Consider the following 26,920-nt stretch of genomic DNA (forward strand, 5'->3'; position numbering starts at 1 on the left):
TGGTGGTGGGTACAGAAAGCCCAGTGCATCACAGGGAAAGCCCTCTATGTCATTGAGCACATCTACAAGGAGCACTGCTACAAGAAAGCAGCATCCATTATCAAGTACCCATACCATCCAGGCTACACTCTCTTCTCATTCCTGTTATTGGGAAGGAGGTAGTGGGCCTTAGGTCCCACACCACAAGGTTCAGGAACAGTAATTAGCCTTCAACCCTTAGGCCCCTGAACCAGCATGGATAACCTCACTCAAGTCAACACTGAATACAATCCACCCACTCACTTTCAAGGATTCTACACTCATGCTCTTAGTAGTATTTATTTGTTATTATTTAGTTCTTTTTGTATTTGCAGTTTGCCCTCTTTTGCACATCTGTAGTTTGTCAGTCTGTGTGCAGTTTAATTCTACTGTATTTTGTTCTACTGTGAATGCAAAATAAATGAATCTCAGGGCTGTATATGATGGTTGTATATGGTGACAAATGTATTTTGATAATAAATTTACCCTGAGATTGCCTGCAAACTTAAAAAGACAATAATCAGAAATTAAAGATGTTAAGTTGTAATTTACCTTCAGCTCTGTGAAATTTTCTCTAAAAAGTTAGACGTTTCAATGCACATGTGGTAATTGTGAACCAATTAGTTTAATTGTCATCAGGTTAACATTTCAGCTTTAAAACACTTCTGAACAAAATACTGGTCATTAGTTACATGGCAAAAACAACAAAATATGAATCAGAAAATTTGTTACAAATTCCACCATGGACAGTCCCAAGCCCAGCTGTGAGAGAAGGAGGGTAGGGCATAGGGTTAGCAACCCCATTGTGTAAAAGCCCAATGCAACAGAAACTCCAAAGACCTCATCCCTGGGAGAAAGAGGACCTTTGATGATTGGCTACAACTGGGACAACTTTAAATGCCAGCTTAGGACAGAAGACTATCAAGCTACTGTCAGCGGCCTATGCCCCAGTAGGGGTGATGGGCTTAAGTAAGAAAACTTTACTAACGTTTTGGGATTTCCCCAAATGCTCTAAGCCTCCCAAAGAGGAGATTCGAAAGCCACTAAGACCAGTCATCCACTCAAGAGTACAAAATAGTTTTTGCTCAGCACTGTAATCTTGTAAAACTCCTTGGTACAAAACATACACTATGGAAACAGCACTATACTAAGCATGTTGTACCACATTTACAGGTCAGGCAAATGAAGTGTCAGTGGTCAGTACAATACATGTATTACATTTCAACAGGTTAGCTGGCTGTCTTGTTTTCCTCCAATGTTAAACTTCCAGATGACCATTCATGTTGAGATGTAGCTTTTAACAGTTAATTATCAAGTTGTGTCTGCAAGACAAAAAAGCAGATAAAAAAATTAATATACATACTTTACAACTACTAATTAGAGACAATATTTTGGTAGAATATCCTGGAGGGATTGCCCAATGAGGCCAGGATAGTACAAGTTAGAAAACACCTCACTAGGATTCAGATTCATTTATCACATGCACATTGAAGTACAGTGAAGTGTGTTGCTTGTGTGAACAACCAACACAACCAAGGGGTGCACAGGGGGCAGCCTGCAAGTGGTCTCTCGGTAATCAGCGGGAATTGGAGGAATAGATACGAAAGCAGATCTTCGTAAGATACAAGAGGAGTATTGTTATAGTGGTGGAGGATTTAACTTTCCCCAATACTGAATGAAACTCCTTTAGTGCAAGAAGTTCGTGAGAATGAAAGGGTTAACACAAATTTTTTGGGGGGGGGGGGGTTCATGCTCAGGTTCGAGGAGTAATAAGTCTTGTTCCATCTGAGTAGCTCCAACCTGATGGTATTAACATTGATTTCTCCAACTTGTGGTAATTTTTATCTCCTCCCTCCTCTTCCATTCTCGTTTCACCTCCTCTCCTCACCTTCCCATCACCCCCCTTTGGTGTCCTCCTTCTTCCCTTTATCTATGTTTAACTCTCCTCTCCTATCAGATTTCTCCTCCTTTATCCCTTCACCTCTTCCACCTATTGCTTCCCAGCTTCTTTCATCACCCACCTCCCCGTTCACCTGGTCCCACCTGTTACCTGCCAGCTTGGACTCTTCCCTCCCCCAGCTTCTCATTCTGGTTTCTTCCCCCTTGCTTTCCAGTTCTGATAAAGGGCCAATCAATTGTTTATTCCTCTCCATACAGGAAAAATCATTGAAGTCCTGTACCCGTGAACTCTATTCTAACTTACTGAATTGTAGCACAATTTTGATCAGTGAAGCAGCAAGTTTAATTATTGACCAACTATTTCTCAACAAGGAAGATCAAAGGGAAAGTGACGTTGCCTCACCAACCAGTCATCTGGCTTCAATCCCAGCCTCCTGTACTGTCCATAAGGTTCTGAGTGCTTGAGATTCCTCCCACATCTTAAAGATGAGTGGGTGGGTAGGTTAATTGGCTGCTGTAGATTTTCCTTGGTGTGTTGGGGCAGATGTTAGTGATAGAATGTGGCTATAAAGAGGATTAATGTAAACGGGTGCTTTGTGCGCCAGCAGGCTTGTCCAGCATGCTCTATGACCATGACCCTCTGTGAAAACAACATAACAGAACAGTGGTCCTGGTAAAATTCCCAGGGCAATAACCTTGATAGGCCTATATAAGACTGGAAGTAGAGGGGATTTTTCCCATAGTGGAAGAGTCTACCTGTAAAACAGACTCAAGAGGAGGTTAATGGGAATGATCCCTGAAATAAAAGGGTTAACATACGAGGGACATTTGATAACTCTGGGCCCGTACTTGCCAGAGCTGGGAAGAATGAGGGGCGATCTCATTGAAACCTATTGAATACTGAAAGGCTGAGATAGAATGGATGTAGAGGGGATATTTGCTATAGTGGGAGAGTCTAGCATTGTAAGGCACCGCCTCAGAATACAAGCACGTTACTTTAGAACAGAGACAAGGAGGGATTTCTTTTGCCATAGCTGGTGAATCTGGAATTACTTGTCAAAAACAGTTGTGGAGACCACGTCATTGAGTATATGTAAAGCTGAAGTTGATAGGTTCTTGACTAATAAGTGTGTTAAAGGTTATGAGCAGAAGATAGGAGAATTGCATTGAGGGGGAAAATAACCAGCCATGATAGAGTGGCAGAGACCCAACGGGCCAAATGGCCTAATTCTGCTCCTGTGTCTTATGGTCTTATAATATGGACAAGACAACGGGTTCTGGAGAGGCAACTTCCCGCAGAAACAATTCAGATTTCTAGATCTTGGATACAGGGCCTTCAGCCCAACAGTCCACGTTGGCCATACTGCCTACCCAGCTAGTTCCATTTTTCTGCATTTGGCCTAAATCACTCTAAGCACTGCGCCTCCAAGTGTTTCTTAAATCAGGGGACCCAACCTTTTTTGCACCGCGGACCGGTTTAAGATTGACAATATTCTTGCGGAACGGCTGACCCGGGGGGGGGGGGCGTGCGTGTTGAAATAGGGTTAAACTCACCTCAACATGTCTTTTACAGTTAGGGTTGCCAACTTTCTCACTCCCAAATAAGGGACGAAAGTAGCAGTCAAATCCCGGGACACTTTACCCCAGGAAAGACTACCATGACCATGAAGCCTTGCGCGGCCACCTGTGTGCGCATGCGTGACGATTTTTTCCCCACAAGTCGGTTTTGCCATCATCTTCCCGACTATACTGTATATACATTATTTCTTTATATAGGCTGTGAATTTATCATATCATTCCTGCTTTTACTATATGTTAGTGTTATTTGGTATGATTTGGTAGGTTATTTTTTTGGGTCTGGGAACACTCAAAAATTTTTCCCATATAAATTAATGGTAATTGCTTCTTCGCTTCACGCCATTTCAGCACGAAAGGTTTCATAGGAACACTCTACCTTAGCGGGGGAAATACACGACAAACCAATTTAGCCCAATATACGGGATGTCCCAGCAAATACGGGACAGTTGGCAACCCATTGTTCAAGCTCAACAGTGCGTGACAGGGAATGAGGAAAGGTGCAGCTGACTCATATCGTTTCCTCGCGGCCCGGTGGTTGGGGACCGCTGTCTTAAATGGCACCTCCTCTGGCACAAGAGATTCTGCAGATGATGGAAATCTAAAGCAACACACACAACGTGCTGGAGGAACTTAATACATCGGAATATACCCACCACAGATGCTGCCGGAACTGATAAGTCCCACAAGCATTTGTCTGTGCTGCACACTTCCGGCAGCTCGATCCATATACTCACATGCTCTACACGAAGAAGTTGCCTTTCAGGTCCCATTGAGTTTCATAGTCACAGAACACGACAGCACAGAAACAAGCACTTTGGCCCATTTAGTCCACACCAAAGTACTGATCTGCCTACTCCCATCAACTTGCATCAGGACCACAGTCCTCCCGTCCATGTAACTATCCAAATTTCACTTAAATGTTAAAATTAAACCCTCATCCACCACATTTCACCAAGTGAAATTCCCCTTATGTTCCCCTTAAACAGTTCACCTTTCACCCATTAACCCATGACCTCTAGTTCAAGTCTCACCCAACCTCAATGGAAAAAGCCTGTTTACATTTACCCCATCTGTACCCCTCGCAATTTTGTACACGTGTATCAAACCTCCCCAAGTCCCAGCAACAGATTGTAAATTTTTTTCTGCACTCTTTCAATCTTATTGATACATTTTCTGTAGGCAGATGACCAGATCTTTCCCCTTTCATCCTTTATCTATGCTCCCTTATCCGGGGGAAAACACTTGCTGTCCTGCATAAACTTTTAAATATCCATGTTAGGTTGCCTCTTTGTCTCCTACGTCCTAAGGAGTAGTCAGGTAGCATGGTAGCGTAGCAGCGCTTTACCGTTTGGGGTTCTATTCCCGCCGCTGCCTGGAACGTGTCCCCCGGGTTCTCCAGTTTCTTTCCCGTACACTCAATAGACGTTTAGGATTAGTAGGCTGTGAGCACGCTAAGTTGGTGCCAGTAGCTTGGTGACACTTTCAGACTCCTTGCAAGATGACGCAGGCAACATACAGCAACGTTTTTCAGGCAGCTCAAAAAATTACCAGATACTCTACTAGACATGCTTCTGAACTGCCATCGCTGCAATCCACAGCCTGTGATTTCCCTTTAAGGGATGTACTTTGGAACTGTCTGAACGAACTGGCCACTCTATGATATCCTGGGGCCTCCAGACTCGAGAATGCAGATATGGCTGTGGCAGCCATGCTGCGAATGGATGCTGAATCAAGGCCCGACAGTGGAAGACAAACCTGCGCTTGATTCCATTACTCCACACTGATAAAATCATTGTGGACCAGGGCAGAAAACAAATAGGTGCTCAGCACTGTCTTTCTGTTTGACTTGTCTCCCTCTCTTCTCACGACTACCATCAGGAATCTTATCAGGTTCAGTATCAGCTTTTGCCTTGCAGCCATCAGGTTCCTGGTCTGGCTTCACTCGCCCCAGTGAACTGACTCTGCAGCCTGTGGACTCACTTCAGGGAATCTGCGGCTCAGACTCTCTCTTATTTGTTTACTTTAAAAAAAAAACTATTTGCACAATTTGTCCTCTTTCGCACGTTTGTCAGTCTTGGTTGTGTGTGGCTTTCTGTGAATTCTACTGTTTCTTTGTTTTGTGGGTAACTGCAAAATGAATCTCAATGTTGTATGTGGTATATGTACTTTGATAATGAATTTGAACATTGGGCAATCCTTGCTGGTTTGATTTGACACAAAATGACACACTTCACTGTATGTTTCGATACACGTGACAAAGGAAGCAAATTTTTGATCTTTCCAACTCAGGTCCTCTAATTCCTAGCAGGATGTTCAACTTATTCAACTGTACAGCTGTACAACCTGCCTTTAGTTACCTTCCACCCGCTAATGATTTACAAACAAACATTCTAAAGTGCTTGTAAGAAATGTACTCAACAAAATCAGACACGGAGTTGCATGGGTAGATCTAACAGAGAAGCCACAGAGGAGGGTTTAACCAGCATCAGAGAGCAGGAGCAGGTCTGCAGGGAGGAAACCGTGAATGATGCAGGTTTGGGTCATTTTATTGCTATCTCAGTGATTACAGAGATGAGAGGGAGCAAGGTGAAGGCAAGAGCAGGAGGGTTAAATGTGACAGCCAATGCGTCTCTGTGCCTGATGGTCTAAAAAGGTTTCTGCACTGATATATTTAGGAGTTTATACCTTGAGGCGTAGGAATCTTAGAGGTGACCTTAGAGGTGTATAAATCACGAGGGGCGGTCTCCTTATCCGATGTCTAAAAAGGTTTTTGCATGGAAACATTTAGTTTATTCCTTGGAAAGTAGGAGACAGTTTATAACATCATGAGGGGCATGAGTTTAAGGTAAAGGGGTAAAGATTTAATAGGAACTTGAGGGGAACTGATTTTTTCAAAAACACAAAGGGTGATAATGTATGTGGAATAAGCTGCCAGAGGAAGTGACTGAGCCAGGTACGATAACAACTTTTAAATGACACTCGGATAGGTACATAATGGAAAGGTCCAAACAGTGGTAAGTGGGGCTGGTCTGTCTGGGGCATCTTGGTCATTTGGGCTGAAAGTCCTGTTTCCATGTTGTATGACTGTGAACTCTCTATTGAACACAGATTCTAAATCTCCACCGAGAAAGCATGGCTAGAGGCTGATTTATACTTCTGCGTCAAATCGACGCCGGTAGCTGTGAACCCTACACAAAGCCTACGCCGTAGCCTGACGCACACCTCTCCCAAAATGTAACTATGCGTCACGGCAACGCAGACTGCAACAACTGTGATTGGTCTGCTTGGTAGCATCGCATTTCCTCCTACGCTGCAATAGCTTCCCATTGGGCGACTGAAGGGCAGGGAAGGAACTCTGGCTGCAATGCTTTCCATAAAGCTTTACAGAAATTATGGAGGACACATTTCGCTTTTACGAAAAAAGATGCTTGCTTTAAACTTGTTTACCCCAAGAAAGACTACTGCGACCAAAAAGCCTTGTGTGGGCAGGTGTGTACGCATGCGCAACGTGCCCGAATTGCAGAGCAACGCAGACACACCAACGCACAAGTATAAATGCTCACAACACGCGTAGGTCACTTGCAGAGGTTACGGCGTCCATTTGACGCATAAGTATAAATCAGCCTTAACTCAACACGCCTGTAGGTATACACAAGATATAGGAGCAAAATTAGGCCATCGAGTCTGCTCCGCCATTCCAGCATGTCCGATTTATTTTCCCCCCTAACCCCATTCTCCTACCTTCTCCCTGTAGCCTTTGATGCCCTTACTACCTACCTTTGCTTTAAGTATACTTAATGACTTGGCCTCCAAAGCCATCTGTGGGAATGAATTCCACAGATTCACCACCCTCTCACAAAAAATCCTCATCTTGGTTTTAAAGGAATGTCCTTCTATCCTGAAGCTGTGCTCCTTGATCCTGGACTCTCCCACTATTGGAAAACTGCTGTCCACATCCACTCTATTCAGGCTTTTCAATATTCAATAGGTTTCAGTGAGATCCCCTCTCAATATTCTAAACTCCAGCGAGTGATGGCTCAGAGCCATCAAACAGTCCTCATACATTAACCTTTTCATTTCCAGGATCATTTTCGTAAACCTCCTCAGCACTTCCTCCAATGCCAGCACATCCCTTCTTAAATAAGGGGCCCAAAACTGCTCACAATACTCCAAGTGCAGTCTGAACATTGCCTTATAAAGCCTCAGCATTACGTCCTTGCTCTTATAATTCTAGACCTTGCGGAAGTACCAAGCATATTAATAAATGTGCAACTGTAGATGACAGGTTGTGTAGTCCCTACAGGTCAAGTATAACATAAGCGCAATTTTAACCACCTCTGCTCAGTACCATTAACATTCAATCCTTACTACAAGTCTATTGCCAGGAAGTAACCAATAAACCATTAACTATTCTTAAACACTAATTTGTAAGAAATGGAGAGATACAGAGAACAATATCCAGCTGGCACCACGGTAGCGTAGCAATTAGTGCAATGATATTACAGCTCAGGGCGTCAGAGTTTGGAGTTCATTTCCAGTGTCATCGATAAGGAGTCTCTGTCCGTCCTCCCAGTGTGCGTTTTCCCCAGGTGCTCTGCTTTTCTCCCCAGAGTCTGGAGTTGTAGTGCTTAGGTTAATTGGTCACCGTACATTGAGGCACGATTAGATTAGGGTTAAATGGGGGGTTGCTGGGAGGTGCAGCTTGAAGGGCCGATTCTGCATTGTACCTCTAAGTAACAAAAATAAGCTGCAGATCTTTTACTGCCATTAATAATCAGTTAACAGCTTTAACAAGTCAAATAAGTTCTGATAAAATGTTACAAAATTCAGAGCAAAGTCCGGGCTTCCATCTGTATTCTTTATCCCTGGGTCAAACATCATTGAATTAATGCAGGCTGACCTTTGCTTTTACATCTTAATGAGGACTGACAAACACAGTTAAAATAGATTTGTCATGCATACGCTAGGTTTCAATTTCTCGAGGCAGATTTGGCAAGGAGAACCTTCAAGATCAGTGCTACATTTAGCAGTCTTCCTGCTTCAACCCGCGGTTCCTTCCTGCTTTAGGAATCCATTACTCGCCACATACATTCACGTTTTCAAAATTCGCTGTGGTGTGTTAGCGCGACATGCAATACTTCTCAAGAGGATTGTGGGAGTGAAGCAAGTGAGTTTCTGTAATTCCAAGGGTCATCAAGACATTGGATCAAGGGGGAGGTTCCAGACAAGCAGTGAAAGATGATGAGACATCACAGCAGCCGAGGAAGTGAAGGAAGGCTGCAGCAGTGAATCTTACACTCCACTGACCCTGACCCCAATCTGTCAAGGACCGTGTGGTGGCTACTCGTGCATCAGCACCCCCATATTAAACAAGGCACGTACAGACATTCCCCCTGAACAGAATGCACCCTAATATCCCAGATCAGCCTCTAGAGCCACCTGAAGACCCAATAGACACCTCCTTCATCATACTCGACTTGAGTGATCACATTACTACTGCATGCAACAAAAATGACAACCGTCAACAATTATACAGAATGTAAAAATGAAGTTTGAAGTACAGATATGGAGTACAATGTGCATAAATACCAGCATGCATTTACAATGTAAACAACATTATAAGAAGTGGTTTCAAGTGTTTACAGTGCAGTGGAGGGGTAATAGAGGGGGTGGGGAGGGCTAACGAGTGGTTGAACAGATAATGCGTGTGCGGGAAGAAACTTTTAAGATGGCGTGAGGCTTTTGTTTTAATAGCCCGATACTGCTTTCCATTAGGGAACTTCCAGAAAAGGCAGTTTGCTGGGTGCGTAGCGTCTGCAATGATTTTTCCTGCCCTCTTTGATGATAGTGGAAGATCACCATCATCCCAATACCCAAGAAGAAGATACCATGCCTTAATATGACTGCTCAGTGGCTGTGGGGAGACGCACAAAGTCCTTGCAGACAGCAGAAGGGACTGAACCAGTGTTGCTGGTGCTGTAATAGCACTGTTATGCTAGCACGCCACCCCACTGCCTGAATAAAATTTCCATGGAGAGCCCAACAATTCTTTAATTGTAGAATCCTGTGGCGACTAGGTGGAACAGGCTGTCAGGGAAAATTAGTCATAGTCATACTTCATTGATCCCGGGAGAAATTGGTTTTCATTACAGTTGCACCATAAATAATAAATAGTAATAAAACCATAAATAGTTAAATAGTAATATGTAAATTATGCCAGGAAATTATGAAATAAGTCCAGGACCAGCCTATTGGCTCAGGGTGTCTGACCCTCCAAGGGAGGAGTTGTAAAGTTTGATGGCCACAGGCAGGAATGACTTCCTATGATGCTCTGTGTTGCATCTCGGTGGAATGAGTCTCTGGCTGAATGTACTCCTGTGCCCAACCAGTACATTATGTAGTGGATGGGAGACATTGTCCAAGATGGCATGCAACTTGGACAACATCCTCTTTTCAGACACCACCGTGAGAGAGTCCAGTTCCATCCCCACAACGTCACTGGCCTTACGAATGAGTTTGTTGATTCTGTTGGCGTCTGCTACCCTCAGCCTGCTGCCCCAGCACACAACAGCAAACGTGATAGCACTGGCCACCACAGACGCGTAGAACATCCTCAGTATCGTCCGACAGATGTTAAAGGACCTCAGTCTCTTCAGGAAATAGAGACGGCTCTGATCCTTCTTGTAGACAGCCTCAGTGTTCTTTGACCAGTCCAGTTTATTGTCAATTCGTATCCCCAGGTATTTGTAATCCTCCACCATGTCCGCACTGACCCCCTGGATGGAAACAGGGGTCACTGGTACCTTAGCTCTCCTCAGGTCTACCACCAGCTCCTTAGTCTTTTTCACATTAAGCTGCAGATAATTCTGCTCACACCATGTGACAAAGTTTCCTACCGTAACCCTGTACTCAGACTCATCTCCCTTGCTGATGCATCCAACTATGGCAGAGTCATCCAAAAACTTCTGAAGATGACAAGACTCTGTGCAGTAGTTGAAGTCTGAGGTGGAAATGGTGAAGAGAAAGGGAGACAAGACAGTCCCCTGTGGAGCCCCAGTGCTGCTGATCACTCTGTCGGACACAGTGTTGCAAGCACACATACTGTGGTCTGCCAGTCAGGTAATCAAGAATCCATGATACCAGGAAAGCATCCACCTGCATCGCTGTCAGCTTCTCCCCCAGCAGAGCAGGGCGGATGGTGCTGAACGCACTGGAGAAGTCAAAAAACATGATCCTCACAGTGCTCGCTGGCTTGTCCAGGTGGGCGTAGACACGGTTCAGCAGGTAGACGATGGCATCCTCAACTCCTAGTCGGGGCTGGTAGGCAAACTGGAGGGGATCTAAGTGTGGCCTGACCATAGGCCGGAGCAGCTCCAGAACAAGTCTCTCCAGGGTCTTCATGATGTGGGAGGTCAATGCCACCGGTTTGTAGTCATTGAGGCCGCTGGGGCGCGGCGTCTTCGGCACAGGGACGAGGCAGGACGTCTTCCACAGTACAGGAACCCTCCAGAGCCTCAGGCTCAGGTTGAAGACATGGGGAAGTACTCCACATAGCTGAGGGGCACAGGCTTTGAGCACCCTGGTACTGATACCATCTAGTCCTGCAGCCTTGCTTGGGTTGAGACGTTTCAGCTGCCTTCTCACCTGTTCAGCTGTGAAGCCCACTGTGGTGGTTTCGTGTGGGGAAGGGGTATAGTCATGAGAGCAGGGTGGGGGGCTCTGCAGGGGAGAGTGGAATATGTGTTGGTTGGGGCCCAACAACAGATGACTCTTGTGGGGGATGGGCAGGGGCCACAATGTCAAATCTGTAAAAGAACAGGTCAATTTCGTTGGCCCTATCCACACTGCCCTCAGCTCCTCTGCTGCTAGTTTGCCGGAACCCAGGGATGGTCCTCATCCCCCTCCAGACCTCTCTCATGTTGTTCTGCTGGAGTTTCCACTCAAGCTTCCTCCTGTACCTGTCTTTAGCCTCCCTGATCCTGGCTTTCAGGTCCCTCTGTATTGTCCTCAGCTCCTCCTTGTTTCCATCTCTAAAAGCCCTCTTTTTAGTGTTCAGGATGTCCTTAATGCCCTTTGTCACCCGTGGCTTGTTATTTGAATAACAAAGGACAGTTCTTGTCAGAACATTGCAGTCCACACAGAAGTTGATGTAATCGGTGATGCACTCTGTGAGCCCATCAATATCCTCTCCATGTGGCTCACAGAGTGCCTGCCAGTCTGTCACCTCAAAACAACCCTGGAGCGCCTCATTAGCCGGTCGACTGCAAACAGACCAAGTTAGATAAGAGTTGAAATTAAGTTTAGCAGCTTTTACCAGTGATCAACATCAGCATCGTCGAACTGCCCAGCCTCCACCGGTGTGGCATCCACCTCCATCCCATCTGTAGGAGAATTAACAATGACACCATTAGAGCTGTGTAGGAACCTCAAGTAAATATACACTCCATGGCTACTTTATTTGGTATAGGAGTGGAATCCAGTGTGGTTTTCTGCTGTAGCCCACCTACTTCAAGGTTCAATCTGATGTGCGTTCAGAGATGCTCTCCTGCACACCACTGCTGTAAGAAGTGGTTATTTGAGTTACTGTCACTTTCCTGTCAGCTTAGTCTGGCCATTCTCCTCCAACCTCTCTCATTAATACAGCATTTTCGCCCACTGGATTTTTTTCGCACCATTCTATGTAAACGCTAGAGACTGCTGTGTGTGAAAATCCCAGGAGATAGTCAGTTTTTGAGATATTCAAACCACTCCAACTGGGACCATCAATCATTTCGCCGTCAATGTCACTTAGATCTTATTTCTCCCATTCTGATGTTTGGTCTGCAACAACTGAACCTCTTGACCACGTCTGCATGCACTGAGTTGCTGCCACAAGATATTTGCATTAGTGAGGTATACAGGTGTACCTAATAAAATGGTCATCTCACATAAAAGGAGATTGCTGGAAACACTCATCAGTCAGGTGACATCTGTGGAAAGATGGATCAGTACTAGCAGGATTTCAATCCAAATCATGAACATAGTCCAAAGATGTACTGAGTAGGTTAACTGGTCATCATAATTGTCATCTTGTGATTAGATTAGGGTTAATCGGGGTTGTAGGGCGGTGTGGCTCAAAACACCTACTCTGCGCTGTAATGTTAAATCAATGTTCTGAATGTACTTACTTACCCCAACCACTTCATCTGGCAACTCTACCATCCACCCTCTGGGAGACAAAGTTGCCCTTCAAGTTTCTATTATCCTCTCAACTTAAACCCATGCCCTCTAGTTCCTGACTGCCCAGTCTTGGGAAAAAGACCAAGTGCACTCACCTTGTTTATACCCCTGATTTTATAAAGATCACCTCAGTCTCCCATGCTCTAAGGAGTAAAATCCTAGCCTGTCCTACCACTCCCCATAACCCAGTCCCAGTCCAGGCAACAGCTTCATAAACCTTCTCTGTACTCCTATTTTAATAACAGTATTAATAACGCATTGATCAGAGTGTACTCTATGCAGTTTTGGGCCACTTATCTAAGAAAGGATGTGGACACTGAAAGCAGATTCTGAATGTACGTGGTGAATGAAGTCGATTCCTACAGCAGGAGGGAACCACAGGTTGAAGCAGGATGACAGCTAAATGTAGCACGGGTCTTTAAGGCTCTCCTTGCCAAACCTGCCTCAAAGGAAGCTGAAACCTAGCGTACGTGTGACAAATCTGTTTATCTGTGTTTGTCAATCCTCGTTAAGATGTAAAAGCAAAGGGTCAAGAGGAAGTTGATGAGAAATACCTTGGGGATAAGGGTTAACGTACGAGGAGTGCTTGATGGCTCAAGGCCTGTACTTGTGGGAGTTTCCAGGTTTCTGTTCCTTTTAGCTTATCTCACCCATTTCCCTTCTAAAGTGCATCATTTTGCATTTTCTAGATCCATCTGTTCATGTCATTAATTCCCCTGAAGCGTACCTCAACCCTCCTCAACGGTTGGGTTGAGTTGCTCACCAATCTTGGCAATTTACTTGCAAACGTTTTGTCACCATGCAAGGACACATCACTGAAGATGTCTCCTTGAATGGTGATGAAACGTTTGCAAGGAAGTTGCCAAGATTGGAGAATAACTCAACCCAACCATCAACCGCTCAAGCTACATATTTTCTGAATTATTTCCAACCTGATACCGTAAACACAAAATTCTGAAAATTCAGAGCAACACACATAAAATGCTCCAGGAACTCAGCATGTCAGGCAGCATCTATGGAGGGAAATGAACAGCCGACGCTTCTGGCCAAAACCCTACATCAGGACTCAATTATACTACCAAGCTTTGATCTTGAACATTAATCACTTCAAGAGGATTATAATAGAAAAGCATGGATGTAAAGCCTCAGCTTTATCAGGCATTGGTCAAACCACATGGGGTGTTGCCAGCAACTTTGGGAATCTCATGTGCTGGGATTGGAGAGGCTCCAGAGGAAAGGGTTAACGTACAAGGAGTGCTTGATGCCTCTGGGCATGTAATCACTGGAGTTTAGAAGAATGGGGGTGGGGTGGTATCTCATTGAAACCTATTGAATATTGAAAGACCTGGATAGAATGGACATGGAGAGGATATTTCCTATAGGAGAGTCAAGGACCAGAGGACACAGCCTCAGAAAAGGAGGATGTCCCTTTAGAAAAGAGACGAGCAGGAACTTCTTTAGCCAAAGGGTGGTGAATCTGTGGAATTCATTGCCAGAGAAATGTGGAGGCCAAATCATTGGGTAGATTTAAAGCGGAGGTGGATAGATTCTTGGTTAGCCAGGGTGTCAAAAGTTACAGAAGAGGGCAGAAAAATGAGGTTGAGAGGGTTATAAATCGGGCATGATGGAGCAAACCCGAAGGGCCGAACTGCCTAATTCTGCCTATCTCTCATGGTCTTAAATGATGCACCTTCCCACCCATTAAAAGTTTATTTCACCTTCATTGTCAACAGCCGAGTCATCTGTCCGTACACCAGCCATGTGGAAAACCTGCTGGGCGGCTGACTGAGCCAGCATGCCCTCGAGTCTCTGCAGAGTCGCCTGTCCCTCCGGGTTCAAGTGGGAGAAAGCTTCGTCATACGTGCAGAATGTGGGAATGTCACCCTGGCCTTGTTCTGTGGGGAATGAAGGCAGAATTAGGTGATTATGAGTTTCAAACAGCAATCAGAATCAGGCTTATTATCACTGTATTACATGATGTGAAATGTGCTGTTCTGAGGCAAGAGTACTGTTAAAAACATTAATTTCTTTAAAGTACAAAATAAATGAGAACACATTCCAGCTCCAGGGACAACACATTTCAAGTCCAGTCCAAAGTGCACAAAAACACAGCCGGTCTCTGTTTGCACAGAAGATTGTGGCAAGGAACCCAAGACTGAACTCTCTTTTTAAACTCACTAATCCTGTGTGATTAATTTCTTGCTCCAAGCTCAGTAATTAGCTTCACAAATATTCATCTTATCACTTCAATGCCGTGACCATATCAGCTCTTTGTGGAGCATTTCCTCATAACTGTAAAAATAGCATTTCTTACGCCAACAGACACTCAATTCCATTTTGAAAATTGCACATTTGTTTCCACCCAACAGTGAATGAATTCTGGATCAGAAATCAGCCCAGAATTAAGTAGTTCCCTCTTAACACTGACTCTTTAAAGTTTCTTCCTCTGTGGACACTTAATTAGTCATAGTCATACTTTATTGATCCCGGGGGAAATTGGTTTTCGTTACAGTTGCACCATAAATAATAAATAGTAATAAAACCATAAATAGTTAAATAGTAATATGTAAATTATGCCAGTAAATTATGAAATAAGTCCAGAATCAGCTATTGGCTCAGGGTGTCTGACCCTCCAAGGGAGGAGTTGTAAAGTTTGATGGCCACAGGCAGGAATGACTTCCTATGGCGCTCTGTGCTGCATCTCAGTGGAATGAGTCTCTAGCTGAATGTACTCCTGTGCCCAACCAGTACATTATGTAGTGGATGGGAGACATTGTCCAAGATGGCATGCAACTTGGACAGCATCCTCTTTTCAGACACCACCATCAGAGAGTCCAGTTCCATCCCCACAACATCACTGGCCTTACGAATGAGTTTGTTGATTCTGTTGGTGTCTGACACCGTCAGCCCGCTGCCCCAGCACACAACAGCAAACATGATAGCACTGGCCACCACAGACTCGTAGAACATCCTCAGCATTGTCCGGCAGATGTTAAAGGACCTCAGTCTCCTCAGGAAATAGAGACGGCTCTGACCCTTCTTGTAGACAGCCTCAGCGTTCTTTGACCAGTCCAGTTTATTGTCAATTCGTATCCCATTGAATTGTCTTCAGTTATTTGGGGTAGCATGGTAATAGAGCAGCTAGCACAATTGCTTTGTGCACCAGGGTTCGCTGATTAAGAGTTAGATTCCCACCACTGTCTTTAAGGAATTTTTACATTCTCCCCATGACTGCACGGGTTTCTTCTGGGTGCTCTGGTTTCCTCCTACATTTCAACGATGTACGGGTTAAGGTTAGTGAGATATGCGGATGCTACACTGGCGCTGTAAGTGTGGTGACTTTTGCAGGTTGCCCTGAGCACATCCTCCGACTGTGTTGATGTAAAATGATGCAGCTGATTTTTGTTTAGATGTGCATGTGATAAATAAAGCTAATCTTTCTCTTCTCTCTATTTGTTAGGCAGACGTAGATTGACTCTTAACAAACAAAGGGGTCAAGGATACTTGGGGGAGGGGGGGTCAGAGTTGAGGTAACCATCACATCAGACACATCACTATTGAATGGCAGAGAAGTTGCTTATTCCTGATCATGCAAATGTTTGCAAGTTCAAACTAATCCTTGCCTCTCCCAACTTCAAGCTTATTTGGCATCCATACATGAATACTGTCAAACAAAAGTGTTCTTCCATGACCAAAGTGCAACACGCAGTACCAACATACACACTCAGCTAAAGGCACATATAGCATATAAGATAACAAACGCATAGTATCAGTAAAATACAGTCACCCAAAAAGGTAAGTAGTCCAAGACAGAGTCCATGAATGTTGCAGAAATCTGCAGTCGACCACAATCCAGTTTGTCTTCTGTTGAGTGAACGCTAGGGGGACAGCACTGACTCCAGCTTCGACGTTTTGCCACACCGCCTCCGACGCTCCTCTCCTGGGCGAATGTAAAGACAACTATATGGCTTGAGGCCCAATCCTTGCTATGGCTGAGGCTACACAGCTCCCACACCGTCCGCCAATAAATCATTGAATCCGATTTGCAGCATTCCACATTAACAACGTCGAACAGGTCTTGCGATCACAAGAGCAGTGATTAAGATGACCCCTCACTGTTAGTCTCCACACTGCCTGTGTGCACCAGCTGCTCCAATGCCTCTCCAACGCAGGCACAATCTGCACCAAGTCCACCTCCTTCACTTTCTCTGCCAATAAGCAACTTGTTGATGGGGTCGACCTGCAGTACTTTAAGTTCTTAATGTCCAGCAAGGTCTTGCGATCAAAAAAAGTATGTTTAAAAAAGACAACACCTTTGGCTGACCGCGTAGAAGCTGCTGTGATCAAACACGCTGCCATGTTACCAAAACAGTAGAACTTCCTTAACCACCATTGATGTGTGAACTCAGACGAGGTAAAGCAGGCTATTTAAACATCTCTCTGAAATGTTGCAAATAAGCTGCCTAATTGGCTCAGGTGTTAGAATACAGGTCCTGGAAATGTACACCAAATTTACATCAGAGTTGGAACCTTGGTCCAGCCACTGCCACCTGGTGGTTGAAATCAAAATGTCCAGAAATCCAAATCACCCAAAAAAAAATCACTGAAACATTATGGCTCGTGGAACCTAGCAGGTCAGGCAGCATCTAAGGAGAGGTATAAACAGTTCATATTACAGGCCAAGTCCTGATGATGGGTCTCTGTCTGAAACACCAATTGCAGGAAAGGTATGGCCACATTAGTGGGATTGTATTACAGACCATCCAATAGTCAACAAGACTTGGAAGAGCAAATCTGCAGAGAGATAGCAGGCAACTGCAGGAAACATAAAGTTGTGGTGGTAGGGGATTTTAATTTTCCATACATTGATTGGGACTCCCATACTGTTAGGGGTCTAGATGGTTTAAGAGTTTGTAAAATGTGTTCAGGAAAGTTTTCTAAATCAGTATATAGAGGGACCAACTAGAGGGGATGCAATATTGGAACTCCTGTTAGGAAACGAATTAGGGCAAGTGACAGAAGTCTGTGTAGGGGAGCACTTTGGTTCCAGTGATCATAACACCATTAGTTTCAATTTGATCATGGACAAGGATAGATCTGGTCCTAGGGTTGAGGTTCTGAACTGGAAGAAGGCCAAATTTGAAGAAATGAGGAAGGATCTAAAAAGCATGGATTGGGACAGGTTGTTCTCTGGCAAAGATGTGATTGGTAGGTGGGAAGCCTTCAAAGGGGAAATTTTGAGAGTGCAGAGTTTGTATGTTCCTGTCAGGATTAAAGGCAAATTGAATAGGAATAAGGAACCTTGGGGCTCAAGGGATATTGTAACTCTGATAAAGAAGAAGAGGGAGTTGTATGAAATGTATAGGAAACAGGGGGTAAATCAGGTGCTTGAGTATAAGAAGTGCAAGAAAATACTTAAGAAAGAAATCAGGAGGGCGAAAAGAAGATATGAGGTTGCCTTGGCAGTCAAAGTGAAGGATAATCCAAAGAGCTTTTACAAGTATATTAAGAGCAAAAGGATTGTAAGGGATAAAATTGGTCCTCTTGAAGATCAGAGTGGTCGGCTTTGTGCGGAACCAAAGAAAATGGGGGAGATCTTAAAAAGGTTTTTTGCGTCTGTATTTACTAAGGAAGCTGGCATGAAATCTATGGAATTGAGGGAATCAAGTAGTGAGACCATGGAAACTGTACAGATTGAAAAGGAGGAGGTGCTTGCTGTCTTGAGGAAAATTAAAGTGGATAAATCCCCGGGACCTGACAGAGTGTTCCCTCGGACCTTGAAGGAGACTAGTGTTGAAATTGCGGGGGCCCTGGCAGAAATATTTAAAATGTCGCTGTCTACGGGTGAAGTGCCGGAGGATTGGAGAGTGGCTCATGTTGTTCCGTTGTTTAAAAAAGGATCAAAAAGTAATCCGGGAAATTATAGGCCCGTGAGTTTAACGTCAGTAGTAGGTAAGTTATTGGAGGGAGTACTAAGAGACAGAATCTACAAGCATTTGGATAGACAGGGGCTTATTAGGGAGAGTCAACATGGCTTTGTGCGTGGTAGGTCATGTTTGACCAATCTGTTGGAGTTTTTCGAGGAGGTTACCAGGAAAGTGGATGAAGGGAAGGCAGTGGATATTGTCTACATGGACTTCAGTAAGGCCTTTGACAAGGTCCCGCATGGGAGGTTAGTTAGGAAAATTCAGTCGCTAGGTATACATGGAGAGGTGGTAAATTGGATTAGACATTGGCTCAATGGAAGAAGCCAGAGAGTAGGGGTAGAGAATTGCTTCTCTGAGTGGAGGCCTGTGACTAGTGGTGTGCCACAGGGATCAGTGCTGGGTCCATTGTTATTTGTCATCTATATCAATGATCTGGATGATAATGTGGTAAATTGGATCAGCAAGTTTGCTGATGATACAAAGATTGGAGGTGTAGTAGACAGTGAGGAAGGTTTTCAGAGCCTGCAGAGGGACTTGGACCAGCTGGAAAAATGGGCTGAAAAATGGCAGATGGAGTTTAATACTGACAAGTGTGAGGTATTGCACGTTGGAAGGACAAACCAACGTAGAACATACAGGGTTAATGGTAAGGCACTGAGGAGTGCAGTGGAACAGAGGGATCTGGGAATACAGATACAAAATTCCCTAAAAGTGTCGTCACAGGTAGATAGGGTCGTAAAGAGAGCTTTTGGTACATTGGCCTTTATTAATCAAAGTATTGAGTATAAGAGCTGGAATGTTATGATGAGGTTGTATAAGGCATTGGTGAGGCCGAATCTGGAGTATTGTGTTCAGTTTTGGTCACCAAATTACAGGAAGGATATAAATAAGGTTGAAAGAGTGCAGAGAAGGTTTACAAGGATGTTGCCGGGACTTGAGAAACTCAGTTACAGAGAAAGGTTGAATAGGTTAGGACTTTATTCCCTGGAGCATAGAAGAATGAGGGGAGATTTGATAGAGGTATATAAAATTATGACGGGTATAGATAGAGTGAATGCAAGCAGGCTTTTTCCACTGAGGCAAGGGGAGAAAAAAACCAGAGGACATGGGTTAAGGGTGAGGGGGGAAAGTTTAAAGGGAACATTTGGGGGGGGCTTCTTCACAGAGAGTGGTGGGAGTATGGAATGAGCTGCCAGTCGAGGTAGTAAATGCGGGTTCTTTTTTAACATTTAAGAATAAATTGGACAGATACATGGATGGGAGGTGTATGGAGGGATATAGTCCGTGTGCAGGTCAGTGGGACTAGGCAGAAAATGGTTCGGCACAGCCAAGAAGGGCCAAAGGGCCTGTTTCTGTGCTGTAGTTTCTATGGTTCTATGGTTTATACCTCTCCATAGATCAGAATCAAGTTTATTATCACCGGAATGTGTCGTGAAATTTGTTAACTTAGCAGCAGCAGTTCAATGCAACACATAATATAGAAAAAAAAATAAGTAAATCAATTACAGTATACCTATATTGAATAGATTAAAAAGCGTACAAAAAGTAGAAATAATATATATTAAAAAAAGTGAGGTAGTGTTCACGCGTTCAATGTCCATTTAGGTTTGGCAGAGGGGAAGAAGCTGTTCCTGAATCGCTGAGTGTGTGCCTTCAGGCTTCTATACCTGATGGTAACAGTGAGAAAAGGGCATGCCCTGGGTGCTGGAGGTCCTTAATAATGAACGCTGCCTTTCTGAGATACTGCTCCTTGAGATGCCCTGGCTACTTTGCAGGCTAGTACCAAAGATGGAGCTGACTAAATTTACAATCCTCTGCAGCTTCCTGCTGCCTGACCTGCCGAGTTCCTCCAGCTTTTTGAGGGCGTTTCTCAGTATTTCTAGTATCTGCAGAATCTCGTGTTACATTAGCAACATACAGTATTGTGCATAAGTCTTAGACACATATCTATCCAGGGTGCCTAAAATTTTTGCACAATACTGCAGTAATTTTATGTATTGCACCGTACTACTCCTTTTAAAAAAACAACCAAGTTCATGACATATGTGAGTAATGATAAACCTGATTCTATTCTGAGTCTCTGTTGTGGACTGAGAAGGGGGCAGGGAGAGGGGAAGGAGCAGGAAGCACCAGAGAGACATTCTGTAATGATCAATAAATCAATTGTTTGGAGTCGAATTACCTTGCCTGGTGTCTCAGGGCTGAGCGTGTCTGCGCCCACACCACCCCCACCCCGGCACTCCTTCTCTGCCTTCTGTCCCACACCTCTCCTGTGGCACTCCACCCTCACCATCCCCAACAACTTTTGCTCCTGCGAGATTTACAAATTCACTCTCCACTCCAGACAAATGCAGTTCCGTGCAAAGGTCTTAGGCTCCCTAGCTATATATATGAGCCAAAGATTTTTAAACTGTACCGTAATTTATGTACACGTGAAAAGCAGACCACCCCATCAGTGTGTAGAATGAGCTGCCAGAGCAAGTGGTTTAGGCTGATTATTGTACAGTGACATTTGGATAAGTACATGGTTAGGAAAGGGTTAAAGGATGTCGAGCATAGAACATTACTGCACAAGGCAAACCCTGTGGTGACACTTGTGGACTGTCCCCAACACAAATTTGGACTGTAGTGGTCATTGATACAAATGTTATCTCACTGTGTTTTGAGGTACATGTGACAAATAAAGATAATCTTCATAATCTTTAAAATTATAAGGGGTTTAGTTGGGGCAAATGCAAGCTGGTCATTTCCACTGAGATAGGATAAGACCAGAAATAGAGATCATAGGTTAAGGGTGAAAGGTGAAATGCTTAAGGGGAATCTGAGGGGGAAATTCTTCACTCAGAGGGTGGTGAGAGTGAGGAATGAGCTGTGGGTTCGATTTCAATACTTGAGAAGTTGGGTGGGTACATGAATGGGAGGGGTCTGGGTGTAAGTCAATGGAATTAGGCAGAACAACTGTTCAGCATGGCCCCATGTTCTATGACTCTAAAACTCACTCACCGTGAGCCTCCACATCATACTCCTCTCCTTCTTCGTCATCCTCCTCGAAATCATTCTCCGAGTCCGTGTCATCGGGGTCTGGATGTAGAGCCTGGCAGTCGCACATTGCTGTGAACATCTGATCCACTGAAAAGGAATAGCGACATCAACTTGTGGCTAACTTAATTTTGACTAAAAATGCTCCAGTCATCCCCTCAGTCCAGGGTCACATATGGGTCAAACAAAGGTAAATGGGATTAGCTGAGTCCTGATGAAGGGTCTCAGCCCAAAACTTCAACTATTCATTCCCCTCCATAGATGCTGTCTGACCTGCTGAGTTTCTCCAGTATTTTGTGTGTTACTCTGAATTTCCACCATCTGCAGAATCTCCTGAGATGATGACCTAACTCAGAAACGCCAGCTTTCCATCCGTAGAGTCACAGAAACAGGGCTCTCAGCCCATCTAATCTGAGCTATCCGAATTATTATGCTGCTTAATCCCACCGACCCGCACCCAGACCTCCATACCCCCTCATCCATGTACTGGATTCAATCTCTCACATAAATATTGAAATTGAACCTGCATTCACCACTTCTGTTGACAGCTTGTTCCACACATTCACCACCCTCTGGGTGAAGAAGTTCTCTCAGGTTCCCCTTAAGCATCTCACTTTTCACCCTTAACCCATGACCTCCAGTTCGAGTCTCACCCAACCTCAGTGGAAAAAGCCCTATCTATACCACACCGAATTTTAAAGGTAATGAAGGTTAGCTTTGTTTGTCACGTGTACTTTGAAACGTACAGCGAAATGTGTCGTTTGTGACAACAACCACTACACTCAGTGGCGAGTGTGGAATGAGCTCCCAGTGCAAGTGGTGCATGCTAGCTTGATCTCAATGGTCAAGAAAGGTTTGGAGAGGTACATGATGGGAGGGATAAAGAGGGCTCTGGTCTGGGTGCAGGTCGATGGGAGTAAGCAGCTTAACCGGCTGAGCAGGAAATTGATGGGCCAAAGGGTCTGTTTCTGTGGTGTAGTTTTCTATGACTATGCGTCTCATTTTTCACCTTTAGCCAACGACCACTAGTTCAAGTTGTTTTACCATTCACCCCCCTCATTTCTATACTGGCCACCTCTCCTCGCCCAGCCCTGATGCAGGATTTCAATCCAAAGTATTCTCAACTCCTTCCCTACCTGACCCCACAGATGCTGCTCTCCCCATTGAGTTCCTCCAAGAGATTGTTAGCTGCAGCACCTTCAAGTGCATTACCACCACTGAACTGTTTTCTGAAGAAAAAGCACACACAGCTCTTTTCCTCACCTGACATTGCCATTCTGTGGGTCAGGAAATTAAACATTTTGTTGCTGCTGCTTTTGGGGAGGACACTCCCCTAAACTGTGAAGCCACACGATCTCCAGGTTACACAGAACGGCACAGCATGGACCTGACCATCCAGCCACAACATCATGCCCACCTTGATGCCAATTTATACTAAATGTTCTCCTCCTGTGCATCAACAATATCCCTGCATATTCATGTGCCCATAGCGGTTAGCACTTTGCTTTCAATTCCCGCTGCCCTCTGTAAGGACTTCATACCTTCTCCCCATGGGCTTCCTCCCACAGTCCAAAGCCATACTGGTTAGTAGGTTAAATCATCACATGGGTGTAATTGGGCATCACAGGCTCATTGGGCTAGAAGAGCCTGTTACCATATCTCTGAATAAAATTTAAAAACTAAATTCTACCAAACTGTCTGCATTCACTACTATCTCTGGTAACTCATTCCAAACTACCACTCTGTTAAAGAAAAAAACTTGCCTTGCACATCTCCTTTAAATTCAAACCCCCTCTGACCTTAAAATGTCCCCAAATTCTTGACATTTCTACCCTGGAGAAATGATTCTGTCTTTTGTATCTATGACACTCATAATTTTAAAGTTCTCTATCAGGTCTCCCCTCAGCTTCCAACGCTTTAGGGAGAACAACCCACATTTGTCCAACCTTCCCTTCTAATTCAGACAGCACCCGTAAAGCTCTTCTGCACTCTCTCCGCAGACTTCACATCCCCTAACGGGGCTATCAAAACTGCACGATACTCCAGGTGCCATAAATCTTCTTTACCACCTTAGCCACTTTCAGGGAAATGTGGACCTGGACCCCACAGTCCAAAGTTCCCTCTGCAATCTACCTCTTAAGAGTGAGAACAGCGAACTCACTGGCGTTCTGCATTCAGCTACACTGTGTAATGGGTTCAGGCTTCAGAGGTGGCTGTGTGAGCACCGAATTCATGACCTGGCCAAACCAGGTACTGGCACAGGTCAACACCCACAGTACTGACAGCCAAATGGAGTTTGTTTATTTATTTAGAAATACTGCATACTTACAGGCTCTTCTGGCCTGAGGCCACTCTGCCCAATAACACTCGTGATTAATTAACCTACTAATCAGTAGGTCTTTGGAATATGGGAGGAAATCCATGCAGTCATATGGGGCGAGGGGTGGTTTGCAGGAGGTACATTAGCAGTGGAAATTGAACCCAGGTCACTTGCAATGAAAGGTAATTTGATAAAGGCAGGGATAATAATTAGAATACTGCAGAGGGGCTGATTCAAACCAGCAAGGTCGAGCACAACACCAATGAGGAGAGTGAACGACACAACTGCTGACAGAATATTGCGCAGAGTTGGTACTCACAAGCTGTTTTGTCCACTGGCACAAATCGAACCTCTGTGATCGGGTCGGCCTCATCATCGTCCTCTGCCTCTTCACCATCAGATGCCTTTTCTTCCATATTTGCTTCTTTGTCATCTTCTGTCAATGTAGAGGTAGTTTTTACTTAAAACTGATCAGTTAAATTAACTTTACCCTTCATAATTCATCCCCTACAATTCCACTGGATAGATTTCCAGCAGGATGGCGAGGTGGCGATACGGCTCTACTGAAGGAGGTGCAGGGCCCTCCTTTCCCCCCCATTAGCCTGCAGGTCACCCTTGATGTAGCACCTGCTTAGCCCCCCACCCGGATCAGGGTCATGTGAAGCCATAGGAGCAGCTGGTGCATATCACAAGTCCTGGTTCTGCGACCGCTGATACCAAGCAGACAATCTCAGAAGAGTACTGATAATGGCTGGGGTCATCTATCTTGTAAAGACTCTGTCCTGAAGAAGGCACTTGTGTAGGGAAAATTCCCCAAGAAAAATCATGGTCAATGGAAAGACCATGATCAGCCATGTCACATGACACTGCACCCAACGATGATGACGACGACAATGACTTTGGTACTTTAAGATAGCGAGATTCTTTTTTGTCCCTGGTTATATGATAAGAATGAAAAGGTGATCGTGGGATGGCGAACTGCATCAGAAACACCAGAGAATTGGTCTTTCTTAACCACATTTGTGCATGCCACCAAGCCTCAATCCCTGCTGGAAACTTAACCTCTTAAGAACTTTTCCAAAGTTAAGGGCATCCTGAATTTGTGAGAGCAGTTAGTGTTGTATTAAAAGTTCAAAGTTTAAAGTAAATTTATTATCAAGGTACGTTTATGTCACCACATACTACCCTGAGATTCATTTTATTGCAGGCATTCACAGTAGATACGAAGACACATGATAGAATCAAAGAAAAGCTACAAAGACTGATAACCAACATCTGAAGAAAATTTGTTCAAACATAAAAAATAATAAAAACAAACAAATAAATAAATAAATAATACAAAGGACATGAGTTGTAGAGCTCTTGAAAATAAGTCCATAAGCTGTGGAACCAGTTCAGTGTCGAGGTGAGTGAAATTATCCACACTGGTTCAGGAGCCTGATGGTTGAGGGGTAATAACTGTTCCTGAACCCAGCAGTATGTGATCTGAGGCTCTTGAACCTCCCACCTGATGGCAACTGCAAGAAGAGAGCACAGCTTGTATGGTTGGGTTCCTTGATGATGGATGCTGCTTTCTTGTGGCAGCACTCCTTGCATATGTGCACAATGGTGGGGAGAGCTTTCCCCGTGACGGACTGTGTCCACTACTTTTTGTAGGCTTTACCATTCTTAGTCATAGGTGCTTCCATATCAGGCCGTGATGCAACCAGTCTGGATACTCTCCACTGTGCTTTTATAGAAGTTTGTCAAGAATTTAGAAGACATATTATTTCTACGCAAACTTCTAAGAAAGTAGAGGTGCTATTGTGCCTTCTTTACAGTGGCACTTGTGTGCTGGTCCCAGGACCGATCCTCTGAAACGATGAAGGGCTTTGACCCATAAGGAATCAAGGATCCTGCTTTAGGCACAGGTGGATAAGGTGAAATGGACACCAAAGATCAAAACAACTTTATTATCAAGGTACATACCATATATGTCACCATATACAACTCAGACATTTACTCTCTCAAGAAGGTGATACAGGCCCCTCAGGACCCACACCATCAGGTTCAGTAACAGTCATTTCCCCTCATCCATCAGGCACTTGAATCAGAGGGGATAACTTCACTGAACAGTTCCTACAACCAATGGACTCACTTTCAAGGACTCTTCATCTCAATATTTAATGCTTATTATTAATTTGTCTGTTTTTTTTTCCTTTTTGTATTTGCAGTTCGTCGCTTTTTTACGCAATGGCTGTCTGACGTCTTGGTGTGTGTGGTTTTTCACTGATTCTATTGTGTTCCTTTGTATAGACTGTGAATACCTACAAGAAGATAATCAGATTAAGCTGTTACTGCCAAGCTCCATGAGAACGACATTCATTGGGCTAATTCAAGGCTGCTTACTGACATTTCCAGTGCACAAGTGTAAAGGAGAACAAAATAACTGTTACTCCGAATCTGATGCTGACAAAAAATAAAATAAAGAACACAATAATAAAAAATATAGTATAAACACATGAGATAGCTTATATACAGAGATTTATTATTTTCTTTTTTATTTTGAGATACATCAAGGAACAGACCCTTCTGGTCCACTGAGCTGTGTCGCCCAGCAACACCTTTTTAACCCTAGCCCAATCACGGGACAATTTACAATCACCAATTAATCTACTAACTGGTATACTTTTGGAGTGTGGAGGAAACCAGACCACCTGGAGGAAACCCAAGATGGTGCCGGAATTTAACTTTGAAGCCAAGCTGTAATGTCATCACGCTAACCGTTATGCTACCGTGGCGGCCTTTGAGGTACGTGAAGCGAGATGCAGAGGTATCCATTCATAAGGTGACTGACAGGAAATTATATAGTCGTGGTGGTGGGATGGGTTAGTGGGTGGAGGCGAAGATCAGTCTTACTACTTGGGGAAAGTAACTCCTT

At 44.3% G+C, this 26,920-nt stretch overlaps 1 protein-coding gene across 2 annotated transcripts in view; it reads right to left on the bottom strand.

The window, feature by feature from the left end:
* Positions 1–624: 624 nt before the first annotated feature.
* clns1a (chloride channel, nucleotide-sensitive, 1A) overlaps positions 625–26,920 on the bottom strand; it is a 49,063-nt gene continuing 22,767 nt past the window's right edge. Inside the window, exons 3-7 of one of the 2 annotated variants that reach the window (XM_072262615.1) lie at positions 24,320–24,436; positions 21,645–21,770; positions 14,433–14,609; positions 11,810–11,876; positions 625–1,340 (exon numbers count right to left, since the gene is read on the bottom strand). In XM_072262615.1, coding sequence (XP_072118716.1) covers position 1,340; positions 11,810–11,876; positions 14,433–14,609; positions 21,645–21,770; positions 24,320–24,436 — 488 coding nt within the window. In that variant the 3' untranslated portion in view covers positions 625–1,339. Of the gene's footprint in view, positions 1,341–11,805; positions 11,877–14,432; positions 14,610–21,644; positions 21,771–24,319; positions 24,437–26,920 lie in introns of those variants that run through there. The other variant, XM_072262614.1, reaches the window with a different exon arrangement.

This window comes from Mobula birostris, chromosome 7 (assembly GCF_030028105.1).
Source record: "Mobula birostris isolate sMobBir1 chromosome 7, sMobBir1.hap1, whole genome shotgun sequence".
NCBI classification, from domain to species: domain Eukaryota; kingdom Metazoa; phylum Chordata; class Chondrichthyes; order Myliobatiformes; family Myliobatidae; genus Mobula; species Mobula birostris.